The sequence below is a fragment of the Peromyscus maniculatus genome, chromosome 1 (assembly GCF_049852395.1).
Source record: "Peromyscus maniculatus bairdii isolate BWxNUB_F1_BW_parent chromosome 1, HU_Pman_BW_mat_3.1, whole genome shotgun sequence".
In the NCBI taxonomy this organism is placed as follows: Eukaryota; Metazoa; Chordata; class Mammalia; order Rodentia; family Cricetidae; genus Peromyscus; species Peromyscus maniculatus.
In genome coordinates this window covers 92,614,722-92,632,874 of record NC_134852.1, presented here as the reverse complement: position 1 = coordinate 92,632,874, position 18,153 = coordinate 92,614,722, and the positions used below count along the sequence as shown (strand labels likewise).

The 18,153-nt window shown below is 45.4% G+C and overlaps 1 protein-coding gene across 2 annotated transcripts in view; it reads right to left on the bottom strand.

The window, feature by feature from the left end:
• Nucleotides 1-18,153, bottom strand: part of Pde8a (phosphodiesterase 8A) — a 130,587-nt gene that overhangs the window by 40,510 nt on the left and 71,924 nt on the right. For both annotated transcript variants that reach the window (XM_006969981.3, XM_076546029.1), the window contains exons 2-6: nt 15,606-15,662; nt 12,921-13,111; nt 4,437-4,493; nt 3,572-3,626; nt 736-824 (exon numbers count right to left, since the gene is read on the bottom strand). In XM_006969981.3, coding sequence (XP_006970043.1) covers nt 736-824; nt 3,572-3,626; nt 4,437-4,493; nt 12,921-13,111; nt 15,606-15,662 — 449 coding nt within the window. The remainder of the gene's footprint in view (nt 1-735; nt 825-3,571; nt 3,627-4,436; nt 4,494-12,920; nt 13,112-15,605; nt 15,663-18,153) is intronic.

Below are 18,153 nucleotides of genomic sequence, written 5' to 3'. Positions count from 1 at the left end.
CTCTTCAGTGCTGGGATTACAGGCACACCCAGCAGAAACACACACACACTTACAGAAAGACCCATGCACCCGAGTGAGTGCCCTCATTCCTAAACAGAGAGTGGGGGTGCGGTCTGCAGTTCTTGAAGGGGTAAAACAGAACAGAAGCCAATGTCAAGCTATGTGAGGGGTTTTAAATTTTGTTTCATTTTATGGTGCTCAAAGGAGACCTTGTTCTCATTTCTTTTAAAACTGGTACCGGTAAATCCTGTCACCCACTTTATAAGAAACGCCTCAGACTCAGTTCCCCGTGTCTGAATGCTGTGTGCAGCCAACAGTCACAAATGTATTTCCTTGACTGTGCTTCATTTCAGAACGAAGATACGCTTCAGGACAGATACTGGTTTCCTTCACCACATGCCCAGCATTTCACAGAACAGAAAGAACTGAACCATCTACCGGGAGAGCTGGTTCCTGTATAACCATCACCATAAATGTACTTTCCTGGGAATGTTCTGTCAGGGACTAGAAGGTTGTAGTTCCCTCAAGACCCAGCCACTCTTTATAGAAAATAATTTTAAGTGATTTTTTGAACCATGTCCTTTCATGTGGCTGCTGGGGCTCTGCACATGGCAAGCACTTTCCTGACTGCCGACTCACACCTCCCCTGCTTTAACTGGTATCAGTCACAGCCAAAAGCTGTTTGCTTGCAAGTTCTCCCTGGGGTCTGGAGGGCATTTTAGTGGACAGAATTACCTGAGTTTCATTTGTGATCGCACCTCTCCAAATGCCAACTGCAGCAGTTCATTGTAACAGGCCATGACGTTGGGGTTCTCTATATACCTCTATGAACAGAAAAAGAAGCACCTTTGATGCATGCCCCCAAAGAAATTCTAAACAAACCTTTCATTTAGACAACTGAAACTTACTTTGTAATCATTAATGTACAACAGAAGATGAGAGACAAAATTTAAATGTACCAAATTAACTTTAAAAATAGAAACACAAGGGTTCTCTGCTTATCTCCTAGTCACTTATAAAGCTGACATGAGACGTGTAGCAAGTTTATACTGGGTTTCCAAGTAGATTCTGAAATAATCCTCTTGCACTTGTCATGGCTGTGGTTCAGAGAGGGAGGGAGTGCCTCCTTGGGAAACGTTTTCACTAACTGCCAAGAGCTGCCTGGTGATCATTCTGCAAGCAAGCGAGCAGAAGGCACGGGTCTGCCCAGTGCCTCCCACTGCTGTGGACACGAAGCGTTCTGTATGACAACCTTTACATCATGGGAATGTCCCACAACAGAGCAAAGGGCAGAGTTACATGAAAAACGGATCAATTCTACCCCCGAAGAATACATTTCATGATGGTAACTTAGAAGTCACTGCGTTGTCACATAGTCATCTCAGGGTATCCTCAGAGATGCACAACTCCCTTATATAAAATGCCATGGTGTTTACATCTAAATGATGCTATCTTCCTGTATACTTTAGTGACCTCTAGAACACTTACGCTGCCGAACACGGGTAAATGCTGTGCAAACAGCTGTTGTACTATATTGGGAACAATAACAAGAAAGGTCTACACATGTTCACATGGGGAGCGTTCTTTCCTGAAAACTATAGGTCTGCAACAGAAAGTCTACTGATACGGAACTGGCTAACGGAGGACTCATTGCTAGAGGTCCAACTGAGCTTCATTCTGACAGAAAACACTTATGCACATTGACTCGCTCCTGTTTCTAAAAAGAGTCCTTTGCTCTTATCTGCACAGTAAATGTACAGTAACTCTGACTGAGGAGGAAACTGAGGTCTAGGAGGCAGAGCCTCAGCAAAACACTGTCTACCAAACCCAGCCAGACCAATATGGGACATGGGCTGTTTGAGGAGGCCCCTCTGCTACCAAGGTGATGGCAGATGTCCATGATCAGTGTCTTGTCTGAGTGACAAGCACTCTAGGTTCATGTGGACATGCCAGGTTCAAGCTTTAAAAGCTGTATGATCCTAACCAGACACTTCCTGAGCTTGCCTCCTTGCTTATAAACAAGAGAAGTAATGCTGTTCCTACCCACTACAGACCTCCATAAGGACAGAGATGGCAGGAGGAAGCACTCTGTCTACAAACTGTTGTAGGAATGGAAAGGTCAGGCAGTGGGGCTAGAGAGCTGGCTCCATGGATAAGAGCACTGGCTGAGCTTCCAGAAGACCCATTGTTGATTCCCAACTACTATATGGGAGCTAACAACCATCTCTAAGTCTAGTTAGTTCCAGGGGAGTCTGGCACCTCTTTCTGTTCTGCTGGCACCAAGTATGTATACGATGTGCACAGACACACATGCAGACAAAAACACCCATGACACATAGATTCAAACAAACAAACATAGAGCACTTGCCTAGCAAGCGCAAGGCCCTGGGTTTGGTCCTCAGCTCCAAAAAAAAAAAAAAAAAAAAACTTTAGGGCTGGAGAGATGGCTCAGCCGTTAAAGGTAAGGCTCACAACCAGAATACACACACACACACACACACACACACACACACACACACACACACACACACACACACACATATATATATAAACTTTAAAAAAGCAAAGTTGGTGCAAGCCCAGCAGGGAAGAGGCAAGGACTGAGGCCGGGGCATGATGGGTCTGCAGGCTGAAAGGCCAAGCCCTTCTCACCCAGAGGTCAAAGATGACTTTCCAGCTCTCACCTCCTGACAGAGATGCAGAGCACTGGACCATCTGCCCAGAGCAGCCAGGACTCCAGGAGACACTCAAGATGGCTGCACATAGTTGCCTACTGCTGAGTCTCCAGGGACAGCAAGGAGAGATCTCTGGGTACAGTGTTCACACCACTCCATCAGATGGGGTGGAGGCCCTGAGACAGACAAGGATCACTGACTGCTCTGCAACTGAGATCTTGGGATAAGGAATCATGTCTTTTTATCCACTTCAATAAATAGCCTCCCATGTAGCCAGATTTTTCACTGGATAAAAATTTTATGTATCTACCAAATTATTTTCACCTTCAGTGTGCTGGTATTATAGGTATGCACCTCTACCTACACCTACACCATCTATTCCCTCAAATGCCTTTTGATTTTGTTTGTGTTTCGGTGCTGGAAATCAAACCCAGGGCCTTCCACTCAACTATGTCCCCAACGCCTGTGACCTCATCTACAATCAGCTCACTAAAATCCCAAGAAGCCTTTTGGTTTAAGAGAAACCAACAGATTAAAGGTGGAAGCAGAGGAAGAGGAGCCAGTGTGTGGTTTCCCCATTTCCAGAATCACTGAACTAACTTCAGAAATTTCAAGTACACGTGAAAGCACTGTAAAAACACATTCTTAATAGAACTTGTAAATGAGCATGCCAGCATATGGCACTTTATTCTATTTGGAGGCTTTGGGCAGGCATAGTTTTGAGACTAAGGATGTGAAGTGTTGCAGATTAGCAGATTACAAAGCCAAAACAAACCAGCACAGAACAGGAACATTTTTTTTCTTCAAAATAATTTAAAAATTTTGCTGGACACCAAATTGAGGTAAAAGTTTCCCATACTGAATTTTTCCTGTACAACTGAGAAGTAGGTACATACCCTTGTGAAGCCAGCAGCAATGAAGGGCATTAAAGACACCTCCTCTTTGTCCCCCCTTCAAAGGAAGATGGTAAGGGTTAGGTAGTGTTCACTAGTTTATACAATCTTCAACAGTCACACAAGTACCTCCATGTGAGTCAGATATTTGTGTATGGAACTGAAAAGCCTTTGCTGTTTCAAGTTCATCTTTAGTCTTCTGGACAGGTATTATTATAATTTCTTTGGGAGGACAGGGCTTGCTGTGTTACTCAGGCTGGCCTCAAACTCCTAGACTCAAGGCATCCATCCTTTTTCCTGGACCTCCTGAATACTGGACTACAGGCACTTGGCACTGCACCAGGTATTTAAATACTTTAAATACAAAGGTTATATTAACAACTGAACAGTGCCCAGGAATCTATTTAATATATAAAAGTGTATATACTTGAACTATTATGTATTTTCCACTTCTAGAGGATAAAAGGGCGCAGAAGCATTTCTGTCTCTACTGATTATAAATAGTCTTTATTTAAGGACTTGCTCTTCTCCTTGCTCTAACTTGAGAAGAAGATGCCCTGCATGTGTATGTCACCCAGATCCTTAAAAATTCCTAAATTAAAGGCCCTAGGAAGACACATCTGAAAAACCTTCACCCTTAAGAGAATGGAATTGTATTACAGTTTGCTTGTAAGGGCAGTTCAGAGTCAGAAAACTACACCCAGGAGCGGAGCTCCCTCGCTTCTTCAAGCAAAGAAGAAAAACAAAATGTTAAGGAGTAAAGAAGACCAGACTTCAAAGGGGGTCTGTCACAGGCAAGCCCTTACTTTACCATCTGATAAGAACATTACATCGACATCTGAGTTTCAATATGAAAAAAAAAGTTTACCTGCGTACTACACCAACAATAACTGTGTTTTCTGAGAGTTTTGATGATCTGATAGACCTTAAAAAAACAAAAATTTAAATAATAAATATAAAATATTTTATAATTTATAAAATACTTTTGAATATGAACATTTCTTAAAAATAGATATACTTTCATAGTTTTAGTTGTACAGTTACAATTGCGGAGGGAAACGAGAGGGGAGGAACTCCTTTCATACTCTGGATTCACCTTCTTGGCGACCTGCTCTTCCCTGGGTGATAAACTCCTCATTAGTGGACTGTGACAACCATGACAATTACCACGTGCAAACCAAACAGCTAAGGTGCTGCACTTGGTGCGTTTGCCGAGGTTAGTGTGGGGAGCGAGCTCCCCTACACTGTGCTTGTGTGAAAGGGGCCACAGTCACCTCCTGCGGAAGGAGATGCACACACCCATGCACTCCAGGCTCCTGCCTATGCAGACAGTGGGGGTCAGGGCGGCCAGGAGCCAGCTTGTCACTGTATTTTAAGCAGCAGCTTAAGAGTAAAGAATTCTGAGATAAAATGGAGGCAAAAATCACACACAACAAACTAAGACTAGGAAATACAAGATACTGTTGTCAGTCACGATGAAGAGAGTCAGCACCTGTGACCAAAGATTAAGACGGCGGCTTGGTGGACACAAGTAGATGACACTGCCCCCCTGATGTCACCCAAGGAGTGTGAGGGTCTCCACCCAACCAGGAACACAACCCTCAGGGGAAGCAGCTATATGGACCATGAGTGAGGACAATATAGCCAAGAGATCAGGGGAGACATCCATGAGATGCAGAGGAGAGAGGAAAGGAACTCTCTGCTGGAGGCATACAACAGCTCTGAACTCATCTTCCATGAGAAGAAGGTAGAGCTGTCTAAAAAGAACCAGCCACTGGAGGAAGAAGTAGACAGGGCCATATGCAGGCTGTCCTAGTCAAGGGAGAACTATGCTGGCCTCTTGGAGGACATGTTCAGGATGGGACAGAAACCCGCCAAGGCTGACTACATTACCTCCTCTCTATTAGTTAAAAACAACAACAACAAAAAAAAAAACATAGCTACTTCTGAATCACAGAACACAAAAATGATTTGGGTGGCTACCTCCCAATTCCCCCAGAGATGGTACATAACACAACTACTCTAGATGTCTATGAGAGAGTTATAATATACAGGGGGTACCCTAGTCCTGGCGACTTTTCTGTAAAAAGCCAGAGAGTAACTACTTTAAGATACTTATATATCCATGTGGATTCTGTCCCAATTACCTACTGGTGATGATTCACTTTATGTGTCAACTTGACATAACCCATAATGTCCTGGAAAGAGAGTCTCAATGAGGGATTTTTTGCACCCATTGGCCTACAGACATGTCTGTAGGGTTGTCTTTGTAAGTTAGCTGATGTGGAAGACCCAGCCCACTGTGAGTAGCACCATTCCCTAGGCAGGAGGTCCTAAACTGTGTTAAGAGTGGAGAAACTGTGCTGAGCACAATGCAAGCAAGTGAGCACGCATGTATGCACTAATTTTCTCTGCTTCTGACTGCGGGTGTACTGTATCTAGCTGTCTCAAGTTCCTGTCACCTTGACTTCCCCGCAATGACAGACCATAACATGGGATTATTAATTAAAATAAACTTTCTTCAGGATATTATATCACAGCAACAGAAATGAGACTAAAACACCATCACTACTGCCCTCGGAGCATGAATGTGATCACAGACCGGGCAAAGCCTTTACCCTCTCCTCACCCTTACCTTGGGGCATGCAGACTGCAGGTTCTGTGGGTCTGAGGCTGAGGAAGGCTGAGTCTAAAGACAGACAGACAGACAGACAGTGGTCCTCAAAGAGAGCTGCTCAGGAATGAGAAGCAGCTCTGGGGCCCAGCTAATCTCTCTCCTGGGCACACAGCTCACCCGCCCCTCCTTTCTCAACAGTCCTGTTTTCCCAGCGTCCACTGGACTCTAGCTCTCACCTGCCCTCCTTCCCCACAGGAGCCAACCTAAAGGCGCCGCAGAACTCTACTGGAAAAGACTTCCCAAACAGGTCATGGTAGGGCATACTGGCTAGGTGTCCAACTCTGGTCTTCCTGCCCAGAGAAGAACAGACTCAGTTTCTGGAGAGAAAGGCCAGGGGAGGGTCACTCAGGCCTAGAAGGGTCATGGTACAGCAGGCCCTCATCTGCACAAAGCCAGTGCGCTCCTGGTAATACTACTAGCGCTGATTCTAATCTCAGATGAAGAAGGAACATGGACTTGTGAATGCTGCTCCTGTGACTTTAAGGTCACTGAATCTGTTCGCATGTGTTTCCATCATGTCCTTCCTTGTGAAAGGGATGGAGAATGAAGAAAGGGTGCTTAAGGCTCCAGCCAGCCACTTCAACTAAGTTCTTAGTATTTTAGCAGTAATAGAGTGGCAGGTGGGCAACCGTGCAAACGATTATCAGGGAGGGGCTCTGGGTGAGCTGCCCACTGCTGGAGGAAACAAAGAGGGGCAGAGGCAGAGGAAGAGGCAGAAGAGAGATCAAAGCAGTACTAAACTCTACTACAGACAGACAGAAGTATACACCTGACTTTCTCTAGTGGAAAGGAGCAAATGGCCAGAAACAGAACCTAGCATGAGACACAATAGCCTTAAGAACTAATGTCCTTGCTTTAGAATTCGTGGAACTAGGGAAGAAATGACTTGGCACAGTCAAAATGTGCATATGAACATTAGGAAGACAGATTTCAAAGTCATGTGACTATAAAGACCAAGCAAACCGGGCTCTCAGAAGTGCACTGCCTTCGACTACACGATACAAACCCCAAAACAGTGGTTTAAGTACATATATATATATATATATATGTTCCTACTAGGCATGAGGGCTCATAGCTTTAATCCAAGCATGGGGCAGGGGCAGAGGGGCAGAGGCAGGTGGACCTCTGTGAGTTCAAAGCCAGCCTGGTCTACATAGCAAGTTCCAGTACAGCCTGGGCTATGGAGAGAGACCCTGTCTCCAAATACACACACACACACACACACACACACACACACACACACACACACACACACACACACACACACGATAAAATATGAAAGATAAGCAGAGGGACAGTTCAGAGCTGCCATAGCACTCTGCAGGACCAGGAACCTGAATTTTTCACTGAGTATTTCCCTATTATTGTCTAAACAAGATCTTCTTTGTGGTCTAAGGTTATCTGAATATGAGCCATGATGTACACATTCTAGACATGAGGAAAAACACCATGCTCCCTCCCATCAAGGATACATTCCAGGAAACGCATCATTTCCAATGGATAGCCGCAAGAAAAGCTAAAGAATGCGATGCACTTTTTAGATGGCTACATGCCCTGTTAAACATCAGAGGACTTGTTATTAGGTAAAGAACCAGAAATGTATAGCAGGGAAACGACCACTGAGACAACTCGGAATGATTTGATGATGGTCTCCACGGCAACCCTGACAAACGAGGGCTGGTGAAGGCCCGCTGTGAGACCTAACAGAGCCCTGTAAAGAGCTGCACACAGGTCTAGTCTGCTTTGCTATGCCCTCTGCCACGGGCGAGTTCCAGACTGACAAGAAGGGAAAACAGTGGTAAAAAGGCTCTTCAGACCAAGGCGAATCAAGAGATTGTATGACACGCTCAGTTCTACCTTTTCTGAGGGGAGGAACGTGTATCTGCGTTCGTGGGCAGGGGTGGGGGGTATGATGCTGGGAGTCATCCTCAATCCCTCCCCACCGTATTCACTGAGGCACTGTCTCTCAGTTGGACCTGGAGCTTACTGCCTCAGCCCACCTAGATAACCAGCTTGTTCAGAGGGCACATCTTAGCCTCTGTGGCTGAAATTATAGGTGGGTCATGCACACCCGGCATGTTCTGGGGATCTAAACTCTGTTCTCATGCTTGCACAGGAAGCTCTGTACCCGCTGAGCCACGTTCTCATCCTCAGCTCGTCTCACTTCTGCATCCATGGGAACCTTAATCTACTAGAGCATGTCCGGTTCTACCCGGGGCTTTCCTCTAGCTTCCTCCATGAGATCTTCCCTTCCGTTATGCAGCTATGTTCCTGGGGCACCAAGGAGTATTTCTCACCTCTTCTAGCACACCAAACGTCCATCTTCTAAACTCTTCTGCACTCTCTCACAAGAGAACAGTCAGAGCTAGGGAGACGGCTCAGTTGGCCAAGTGCCAGCCTCAGATCTTCAGCACCCATGTAAAAGCCAGGAGTGCCTGTCTGTGGCTCCAGCACTTGGGGCCGGAGGGCTCTGGAGTTCCATGGCCAGCAGGTCTAGTCTAATGGATAAGCTGTAGGATCAGTGAGAGACCGCCTTAAAAAGTAAGGTGAAGACTGACCAAGTACGGCCCTCACGTCAAACTCCAGCCTCTACGTGCATGCACACCCCTACACGTATAAGCATGTCTACGCATCACTCACACACACACACACACACACACACACACACACACACACACACACACTTTTTCTTAGTCATTAGTGCTATTGTTTCCCTGTCATTATGTTTAGGCAGCTCTCACCCCCCACCCTGACACACACACACACACCTTCTCTACCCTGTCACTCACCCTTGAATGGAAGTGACCTCTGCCAGGCTGCTGACACAGTCATCAGTTTTCTTTCTTTTCTTTCTTTCTTTCTTTCGTTCTTTCTTTTTTTTCTTTTTTTCTTTTTTTCTTTTTTTTTTGTTTTTCGAGACAGGGTTTCTCTGTGTAGCTTTGGAGCCTGTCCTGGAACTCACTCTGTAGCCCAGGCTGGCCTTGAGCTCACAGAAATCCACCTGCCTCTGCCTCCCGAGTGCTGGGATTAAAGGCGTGCGCCACTACCGCCAACACTGGGCACTATCAGTTTTCTTAGCGTCACTGGACCCCAGATGTCAGAGCCATCTTTATCTCGGGTCTGAGTTGTAAGTCAGGCCACAACAGGTACAACTGAGGCTTGGGAAGCGCTGTCAGCAGCAGAGTGTGTCTGCTGCAGAGGGGGCATGGTCTGCTCTTTCCGGCTCTCAAACCCCACCTGAGGATCATGGTTTGCTGTTCCTCAACTGCACAAAGTGAAGTACTGTTTTCAGTCTGCTTATATTCTTGGATTCCTTCAGTCCCTCCCTGCTACATGGTGGGAAAAAACCACAGCTGGCCAGCCTGTCTTGGGTTTCTAAGCAGATGTAGAATGCAAAGACCAAAAGGGCATCAGAAGCTGGAACACGAGTCCCTGGAGAGCTCACAGAAGCCTGGCCACTCACCAGGGCAAAGCCATATGTTTTTTGTTGTTGTTGTTGTTGTTGTTTTGGTTTTTCGAGACAGGGTTTCTCTGTGTAGCTTTTCGCCTTTCCTGGAACTCACTTGGTAGACCAGGCTGGCCTCAAACTCACAGAGATCCACCTGGCTCTGCCTCCCGAGTGCTGGGATTAAAGGCGTGCGCCACCACCGCCCGGCAGCCATATGTTTCTATGATAAGTACAGCTCAGCATCCCAGGCTTAGCAGATGGGAGTGGGGCTGAACCAGCCTGCTCACCCCCTTCCTCACTGGTACTTCAGCTGCTATATGCCGGGCACAGCAGGAACAGCTCTTGACTGGTCCCTGAGATGCAGCGGAGACAGAGGCTCACTCTGTAGCTTACTTAGACGCCCTCAAAATTCTTACTGTCTGCCTCTATCTCTTAGATGGAGGATTAGAGAGAGGCTTGTGCCGCCACGCCAGAGTATCAGCGTCTTAACTACCCAGAGTAGTCAAAAGACTGGCGAAGCACACTAGGCCCTTGTATCTGGCTCTTGTCTGCTGTCCCGGCCTCCCCTGCGCCACACACTCAACTGTCTGACCAACAGCCATGAACCCTGAGCAGAGGAAGGAGCCTGCACAGCCTGCCGCTCCTACTCATGCCGCCCTCTCTCTCCTTTATTCTTTTCAAAACTTCTGCCCATCCCTCACTCTTCGACTCAAATGTCTTCTCTGAAGCGCCCCTTTCCTTATAAATCTCTTCTTGTGAGCGAACCTACCTGTCTGCATTGGCCTGACCACGTGCCCTGCACAGTTTGTGTGTGCCAATGGGACAGCATCAAGTCGGGCCTTAAGAACTGAGGCCATGCGGGCTGCTCTCCAGTGACTGAGAGTAAGGCACTGATCAAGGAGATGTCACACAGTCATCCATCATTCCAGAGGATGCAGCCGGACCACTGACGCGGCCAGCACTTTCAGCTTCGTTTTCTGTCTCAAGAACTATGAGGAAATCAATTTTTGTTCTTCACGTTAATATTTATTTATATACACGGATATGTCTTGTGGGTGTGTGCCACGTGTATGTGGGTGAGAGTAGAGGCCCGAAGAGGGGTTGGGACCCTTAACCCCATCGCCCAGCTAAAGTTCCAGGGAGTCAGCGGGGTATGGTGACATATGCCCTCACTTCCAGCACTTGGGAGGTGGAGACAGGCAGATCAATGTGAGCTCAAGGCCACTATGTGAGTTTGAACTCACTCTGGTCTACATAGCAAGTTCCAGGACAGCCGGTGCTACATAGTGAGACACAGTCTCAAAAGTTACAGGCAGTGTGAGCCACCTGACACGGGTACCTGAACTGGATCCGGACACTCTGGAAGAGCAGTAGGCGCTCTTAGCCACAGAGCCATCTTTCCGGCCTCTAATTTCTGTTCTTCATAAATTACCTAGTCTCAAGCTTTATGTCATAGCCATATGAAACAAAGATATTCTATGTGTTAGTTACTTTTCTTGTGCTGAACTGATCAGCAACTTAAGCAGTTGCTGACAAGTTCGTTTTTGCTCACAGTTCAGAAGATACCGTCCATCCTGGTGGGGAAGGCTGGGGAGGAGCAGCGCACAGCCTGGTAAAGGGAACTTCCTCACAGCAGAGCAGGAGTAGAGGGAGGAGGAGGAGCTCTGGAGATCAGTGCTCTCTCTTTTTCCCTTTTTCTCTAGTCCAGGACCCCAGCCCACGGCCTGGAACCTCACTAATGCCTTCAGCATGTCTTAATCCAGTCTGGCTGACAAGCTGAAGTTGGCCACCACACTGCAACTAGATCATCATGTTCCCTAGAGGCAAGACACAGGTTTTGTTCATTCATACAGCTATAGTATCACACGTGGTATCTTAAACTGAGACTTGCAAAATAAGGCTCTGAAACAGGAGTATTTGGAAGTGCAACAGACAAAGTATTTGACCTTCAAGAAGGTATTTCACAGGAGTACAAGGAGTTCCACATGCCCAGTAAAGAGCTACAGCCGAATAATTTGGACAGGTCAGCAACAGATGAAAAGCATTCCACAGGCTGGTATTGCTTAGGCGTCCCCTAAAAGGAGGATAAAGGGAAGACAGTGCTCTGTCAGGGCTAAGGTCTCATGGGCTGCACAGGTCGACCAAGAGCAAGTCAAGTCAGTTAAGGAATGAGATGCTGGAGACATTTCTCGATGAAACAATTCACACTGGGCAGATGCCTTTGTAGAGATGATCTTAAGAGACAAACCAGATAAAGGCTGAGAGCAAGATAAAGCTGGCCTGAAAAATAAGCAGGGCCTACTCTTGCCTCTAGAAAACTCACTAGGGATGACACCAAGACCCACCCCGCCCCAAACTCTCACCCCACAAGATGAAGATGAAGTGGTAGGCAGGAGTTAACAAAGAAAAGACTGGAGCCTCTTGGCCAGGGTCTATCAGGGAAAGACTATCAGGAACTGCATTTGTAAAGTCTGTTCTTCACTGGCCAGCCACGTCTCCTGTGTACTGTTCAATTCTGGAGTCACACAAGAGCTACCAGTTAGGAAGAGTCGGTTCCGAGAGGCCTTGTCATACAAGTTCGAATCCCCACTGCCCAAGTAAAATCCTGGCACAGTAGCATGCACTGATAAGCCCAGGGCTTGGGGAAAGTGCAAACAGGCAGATCCCTAGAACTTATTGGCCTGCCAGCCTAGCTGAAAAGATGAGGGTCAGGCCCAATGAGAGATCCTGTCTCAAAACAAACAAACGAATGAACAAAAAACCTGGAGAATGATTGAAGAGGACACCTATGTTGACCTCTGGATTCTACATGTGGGCACACATCCACATGAAGACACAAAAGGATTTTTTTAAATATAGGAAATTATAACCATTCTTGTTTCAGGAATATGCAAATGATAGTTGGGATTAATTAAATGTTAATGGTTGTTAATCCTAATGATTGTTATTTATATTTCCTTAGTACTTTTTTTTGTGTTGATTTTTTTGTATGTGGTGTTTGAGAGTGAGCCCAGGGCTTTGTGCATGCTAGACAATTTCTTACTGTTTTAAATAAAGCAAGCAAGACAAACAAGAAATAAAGATTAGTCCTGGAAACAATGGGGTTATAGTGCCTTGTTTATTTTGTATATAAGGAAATTGAGATTGAATTTAACTTAATGTGTTTACAGGCTGCATTTGTTATCACAAAGGCCAATGGGACTCTGTAGGCCGGGTCTCTGGCTTACCTGCACAGTGCCTCTGCATCCAGCTTCTGGGGATTTCGATGGTCTATGATAATGATGTCATGGATTTTTTCCAGGAAACAGGTAAGGACAGCCTGCACCTCCTTGGTGACTGTACACTTAAACCCAGCCTTTTCACATGCCCTGTGGAATCCATTACACTGGTTATCTTCTTTGGTAAACACTAAAAGTACCTAGATCAAAAGAGGACAAACACATTTTTAAAAATCTTGTTATAATTGTCATTTTTAAATAAGCCACAGAAAATTCTCAAATGTTTAGGTGAAAGCATAAGATGTGAATGTAACATCTGTAAATACAAATTCTTTTCTTATATATAACTCAGGGATATTAGCATTCACTGTCCAAAAGTCAATGCTACTTTCTAATCTGGATGTCCAAGTGCTTGGGACATACGCTTACTTCTTTTGCTGATAACCCCACTGATAGGACTCAATATAGACTTGACAGAACATTGTATTTTAAAATAGAATCAAAACACACAATTACTGATGTTAGCAAACAGAAAGTTAACACAGTATAGCAATGCTGGTATTCTAGTGAAATGCCTCAGATGGCAAATGCTAGCATTTAGTGAAACTTGAGACACATAATCCTTAAATGATGTACTTGACATGCTTTGACTCAAATTTTATGTAATGCCTCCAAGTTATAAAAGTCATTCTGAATATGAGGGAGAAGATTGGAAGACTACAATGTTATATTTTAAAGCCTGCTGGGTAAGTGACAGGAGCACAGAGCCCAGGCAACATAGGTAGCATCTGCGCCAATGCCAGGCCAATAACTTCATGCCTGGCCTGTACCACATAAATCCTTAATCTTCTGCCTCCTCCCTATTCAACCACATCTCTCAATAAATCCGGTTCAAAGCATCTCTGCTTCACCCGTTCAGAGCTAAACTCAAGAGGCTACAGAGGCTGTGTGGTAACAAGCAGCCTGGTAGACAGAGGTTGGCTACAAAACTGAAAGAAATCCTTCACCTCCTTGAAAGCCTGCCCAACTGTTCAAATACCATAAATGCAAAGAACCATGAACACACACCTCTGTCTGCCTCGGTCACAGGGTTAAAACACAATAGCAAACATAGTTCATGGGCAGGAAGCTTCAAATAACTTGGCTACATTTTTGTCACTTTAAAAAGATTTATTTATTTTTATTTTATGGGTACAGGTGTTTTGCCTGCATGTATATATGTGCACTACATGTGTAAAGTGTCCCCAGAGTCCCAGAAAAGAGTGTCAGATCCCTTGGCACTGGAGTTACAGACAGTTGTAAGCTATCATGTGAGCACTTGGAACTGAACCCAGGACATCTGCAAGAGCAACAGGTGCTCTTAACCACTAAGCCATCTCTCTAGCCCTGATGCCAACATGGGCTACATAAGGCGTTATCCCCAAATAAAAACAAACTGGGTGTAACGGAAAAGGCTATGTTTCTAACTTCAAACTTACAGAGAAGTTGTGAATGACAATGCCTTAAAAATTCTTCCTCTAGACTAATCCGCCCTTTGCCTCTTCGGTTGTGCCTCCTCAGCGTGTATACACACGTGAGTGTATGGTTGTGCCTCCTCTCAGCATGTATACACATGTGAGTGTATGGTTGTGCCTCCACAGCATGTATACACACATGAGTGTATGGTTGTGCCTCCTCTCAGTATGTATACACATGGGAGTGTATGGTTGTGCCTCCTCTCAGCCTGTATACACACGTGAGTGTATGATTGTGCCTCCTCTCAGCGTGTATACACATGGGAGTGTATGGTTGTGCCTCCTCTCAGCGTGTATACACATGGGAGTGTATGGTTGTGCCTCCTCTCAGCGTGTATACACATGGGAGTGTATGGTTGTACCTCCTCTCAGCGTGTATACACATGGGAGTGTATGGTTGTACCTCCTCTCAGCGTGTATACACATGGGAGTGTATGGTTGTACCTCCTCTCAGCGTGTATACACATGGGAGTGTATGGTTGTACCTCCTCTCAGCGTGTATACACATGTGAGTGTATGGTTGTGCCTCCTCTCAGCGTGTATACACATGGGAGTGTATGGTTGTACCTCCTCTCAGCGTGTATACACATGTGAGTGTATGGTTGTGCCTCCTCTCAGCGTGTATACACATGGGAGTGTATGGTTGTGCCTCCTCTCAGCGTGTATACACATGGGAGTGTATGGTTGTGCCTCCTCTCAGCGTGTATACACATGGGAGTGTATGGTTGTGCCTCCTCTCAGCGTGTATACACATGGGAGTGTATGGTTGTGCCTCCTCTCAGCGTGTATACACATGGGAGTGTATGGTTGTACCTCCTCTCAGCGTGTATACACATGGGAGTGTATGGTTGTACCTCCTCTCAGCGTGTATACACATGGGAGTATATGGTTGTACCTCCTCTCAGCGTGTATACACATGTGAGTGTATGGTTGTGCCTCCTCTCAGCGTGTATACACATGGGAGTGTATGCACAGTTATAGACTCCCCCTTTTATTGCAACCCTAAGCTTTAATCTCAGCATGTATTCCTAAAGAAAGGGTTACAACATTGTTACCAATGGAAGAAATTTAACTGTGACCTAGTGCTAGTATCTACATAGAAGAACATATATCTTAAATGTGTAGCTTTAAGCATCCTCTCATTAAAGAAATTTGAAATGTGATCATTTCAGCATAGTACCTGAAGTTGGTCTTGATGAAATCTCATCGGGCCAAATTGCACATCAGTTTCTGATACCTGTAAGAAAGAGAATTGCTTATATTTTTCTCTCTCCACTTAGTGTCACAGATAAAAGTAAAATATCTACTCTAAAATTACATAAATATTAGTTAAGTAAGAGGAATTGCAACCACACACTTTAAGCCCCCAGGAAAAATGAGAATAGGAAAGAATGAAAGTGGGTTGATCTCAGGGTGACTGTCTGTTGCTTGCTCTGTATAACTTTTTTTCTTGGTGTTTTTTTTTTTTTTTTGAGACAGGGTTTCTCTGTGTAGCTCTGGCTGTCCTGGACCTTGCTCTGTAGACCAGCTGACCTCAGACTCAGAGATCTGCCTGCCTCTGCCTCCTGAGTGCTGGGATTAAAGGTGTGCCCAGCTGAGGACATTAAGTTGTAGATTCTGAAAAAATAGAAAAGAAGAAAGAAAATGTAGCTAATCTCAGTGGTGCTGTCTTTTGTTAGATTGTTTTAACTTTAAGAGAACTGCTCAACATGTATACAATAATCAAAAAGTTAGGTAGAAGGTCATGGAGGAAGATACCTAAAGTTAACCTGTGGCCTCTACATACATGTGCACTCACATACACCTCCACCACATGGACAGACATGCACTATATACCCCTCCCCAAAGGATATATATGTATATCTATGTACAGACACACAGTACTAGTCTTCTAGAAGAATATATATACATATACGTATATATACGCGCGCGTGTGTATATATATGTATATACATACATACATACATACATACATACATACACACACACTTGATTCCTGTTCTGACAAAGCTCAGCCTAGGAAAAGAGACAGATTTTGGAATCTAAGATCCCATGTGCTGAAGAGATTCCTACCTTAAGCCCCTGGGTGACAGTGTGATCCATATCTAAAACAACAACCCTACAACTAGATACTTCCTATAAAGTATCTCCTGTTCATCTCTCTTCTCAAGCCAAAAAAAATGTAACAAAATATGCTTAGGTAATTCACCTATAATTTTAACTATGAAAAGCTGATTGGTTAGCTTTATGTCAATCTTATACAAGCCAGGTCATTTGGGAAGAGGGACTCCCAGTTGAGAAATGCCTCCTCCTGGCAAGTCTAAATTAGTGATTGATGTGAGACGGCCCAGCCCATTGTGGTCCTGGGTGCTATAAGAAAGCAGGCCAGGCAAGCTATGAGGGAGCAAGCCAGTGAGCAGTCCTCTTCCATGGCTTCTTGCATCACCTCCTGCCTCCGTTCCTGCCCTGACTTCCCTGGACGACAGATTTATAAGCTGTTACTTCCCCAGTTACTTTTGGTCATGGTGTTTCATCACAGCAGTAGAAACCCTAACTAGGACACCAATATTCAATTATGAACCGCTGATAAAGTTTCTGATTTGCTTTATGATAATTTTGTTTCTCTAAAGGAATTAGAGGAATGAATGTAACAATTTTAGACCTAATATTGAAGGGAGATTCTTTGGAAAAGTGAATGGTGAGGACAGGTACCCAAGGATCCCACCCTCCTGGGACATGTTACAGTGGGACATCATGGTAAGAGTGAGCATAAATAGATGCTAAAGCCAGAATTTTTTTAAAAAAAGAGAATATAGTCAGCCTTTAATTCCAGCACTCGGGGAAGGAACCATTACCATGGGATGCGACCAGAACGGACCCGAGCATCCTGACCGAGGCCGACCCGGGACCCAGCTGCCCATTGATCGCGCAAAGCCCAACAACTTGGAGGTGTTGGTGAGATTACCCTACTAATCAACCTGTTCAGCTAAGATCCATACGGGAGAGGTTTCAGAAGCCTGCAGCCTGCAGTCTGAGGAAACAAGATCAGCTGAGGAGCGAGCAGAGTGTGACCTGAGAACACAAGAGAAGGAGCCATCCAGCCACTGAACCAGATTACCAGAGTCATAAGCCCACCCTACACCAATGGGGAACAAGGAAGGCCCCATCTCCGGATGGGCAGACCAGGTCTCTAGCCCCTAGGCCCTGGGGGCAATTGCCCCTCCCCACAGCTATTGGAGCCCCAGGGACCAGGCAGCTACCTTTCCTTGCTCCCTCACCAAAAAAACCAGCCCCTGTGAACCCAACAAACACCGGAGCCATAAGCGCACCCTGCACCAATTGGGAATAGCTGCTTCCTGAGACAGAACCCACTAACACCAATTGGACTAAACTGCTCCTGGAGAAACAGCCCAGCACCGATTCGACCAAGTACTCCCAGTGGACCAAGACTATCAATTGGAATAAGAGAGGCACCCTCAGACACAGACACCACCTGCACCCAGCAGAGGAAGAGATGGGTAGATGCCAGTGCTAAAATACAGGCAACAACATAAAGACCTATATGACACCATCAGAACCTAGTGATTCTACACCTGCAAGACCTGAACATACCAAGGCAGAAGAAATCAATCCTAAAAATGACTTTAAGATAATAGAGGCCCTTAAGGAAATTAAAAACTCCCTTAAAGAGGAAACGAAACCATCCCTTAAGGAAATGGAATTAAGAG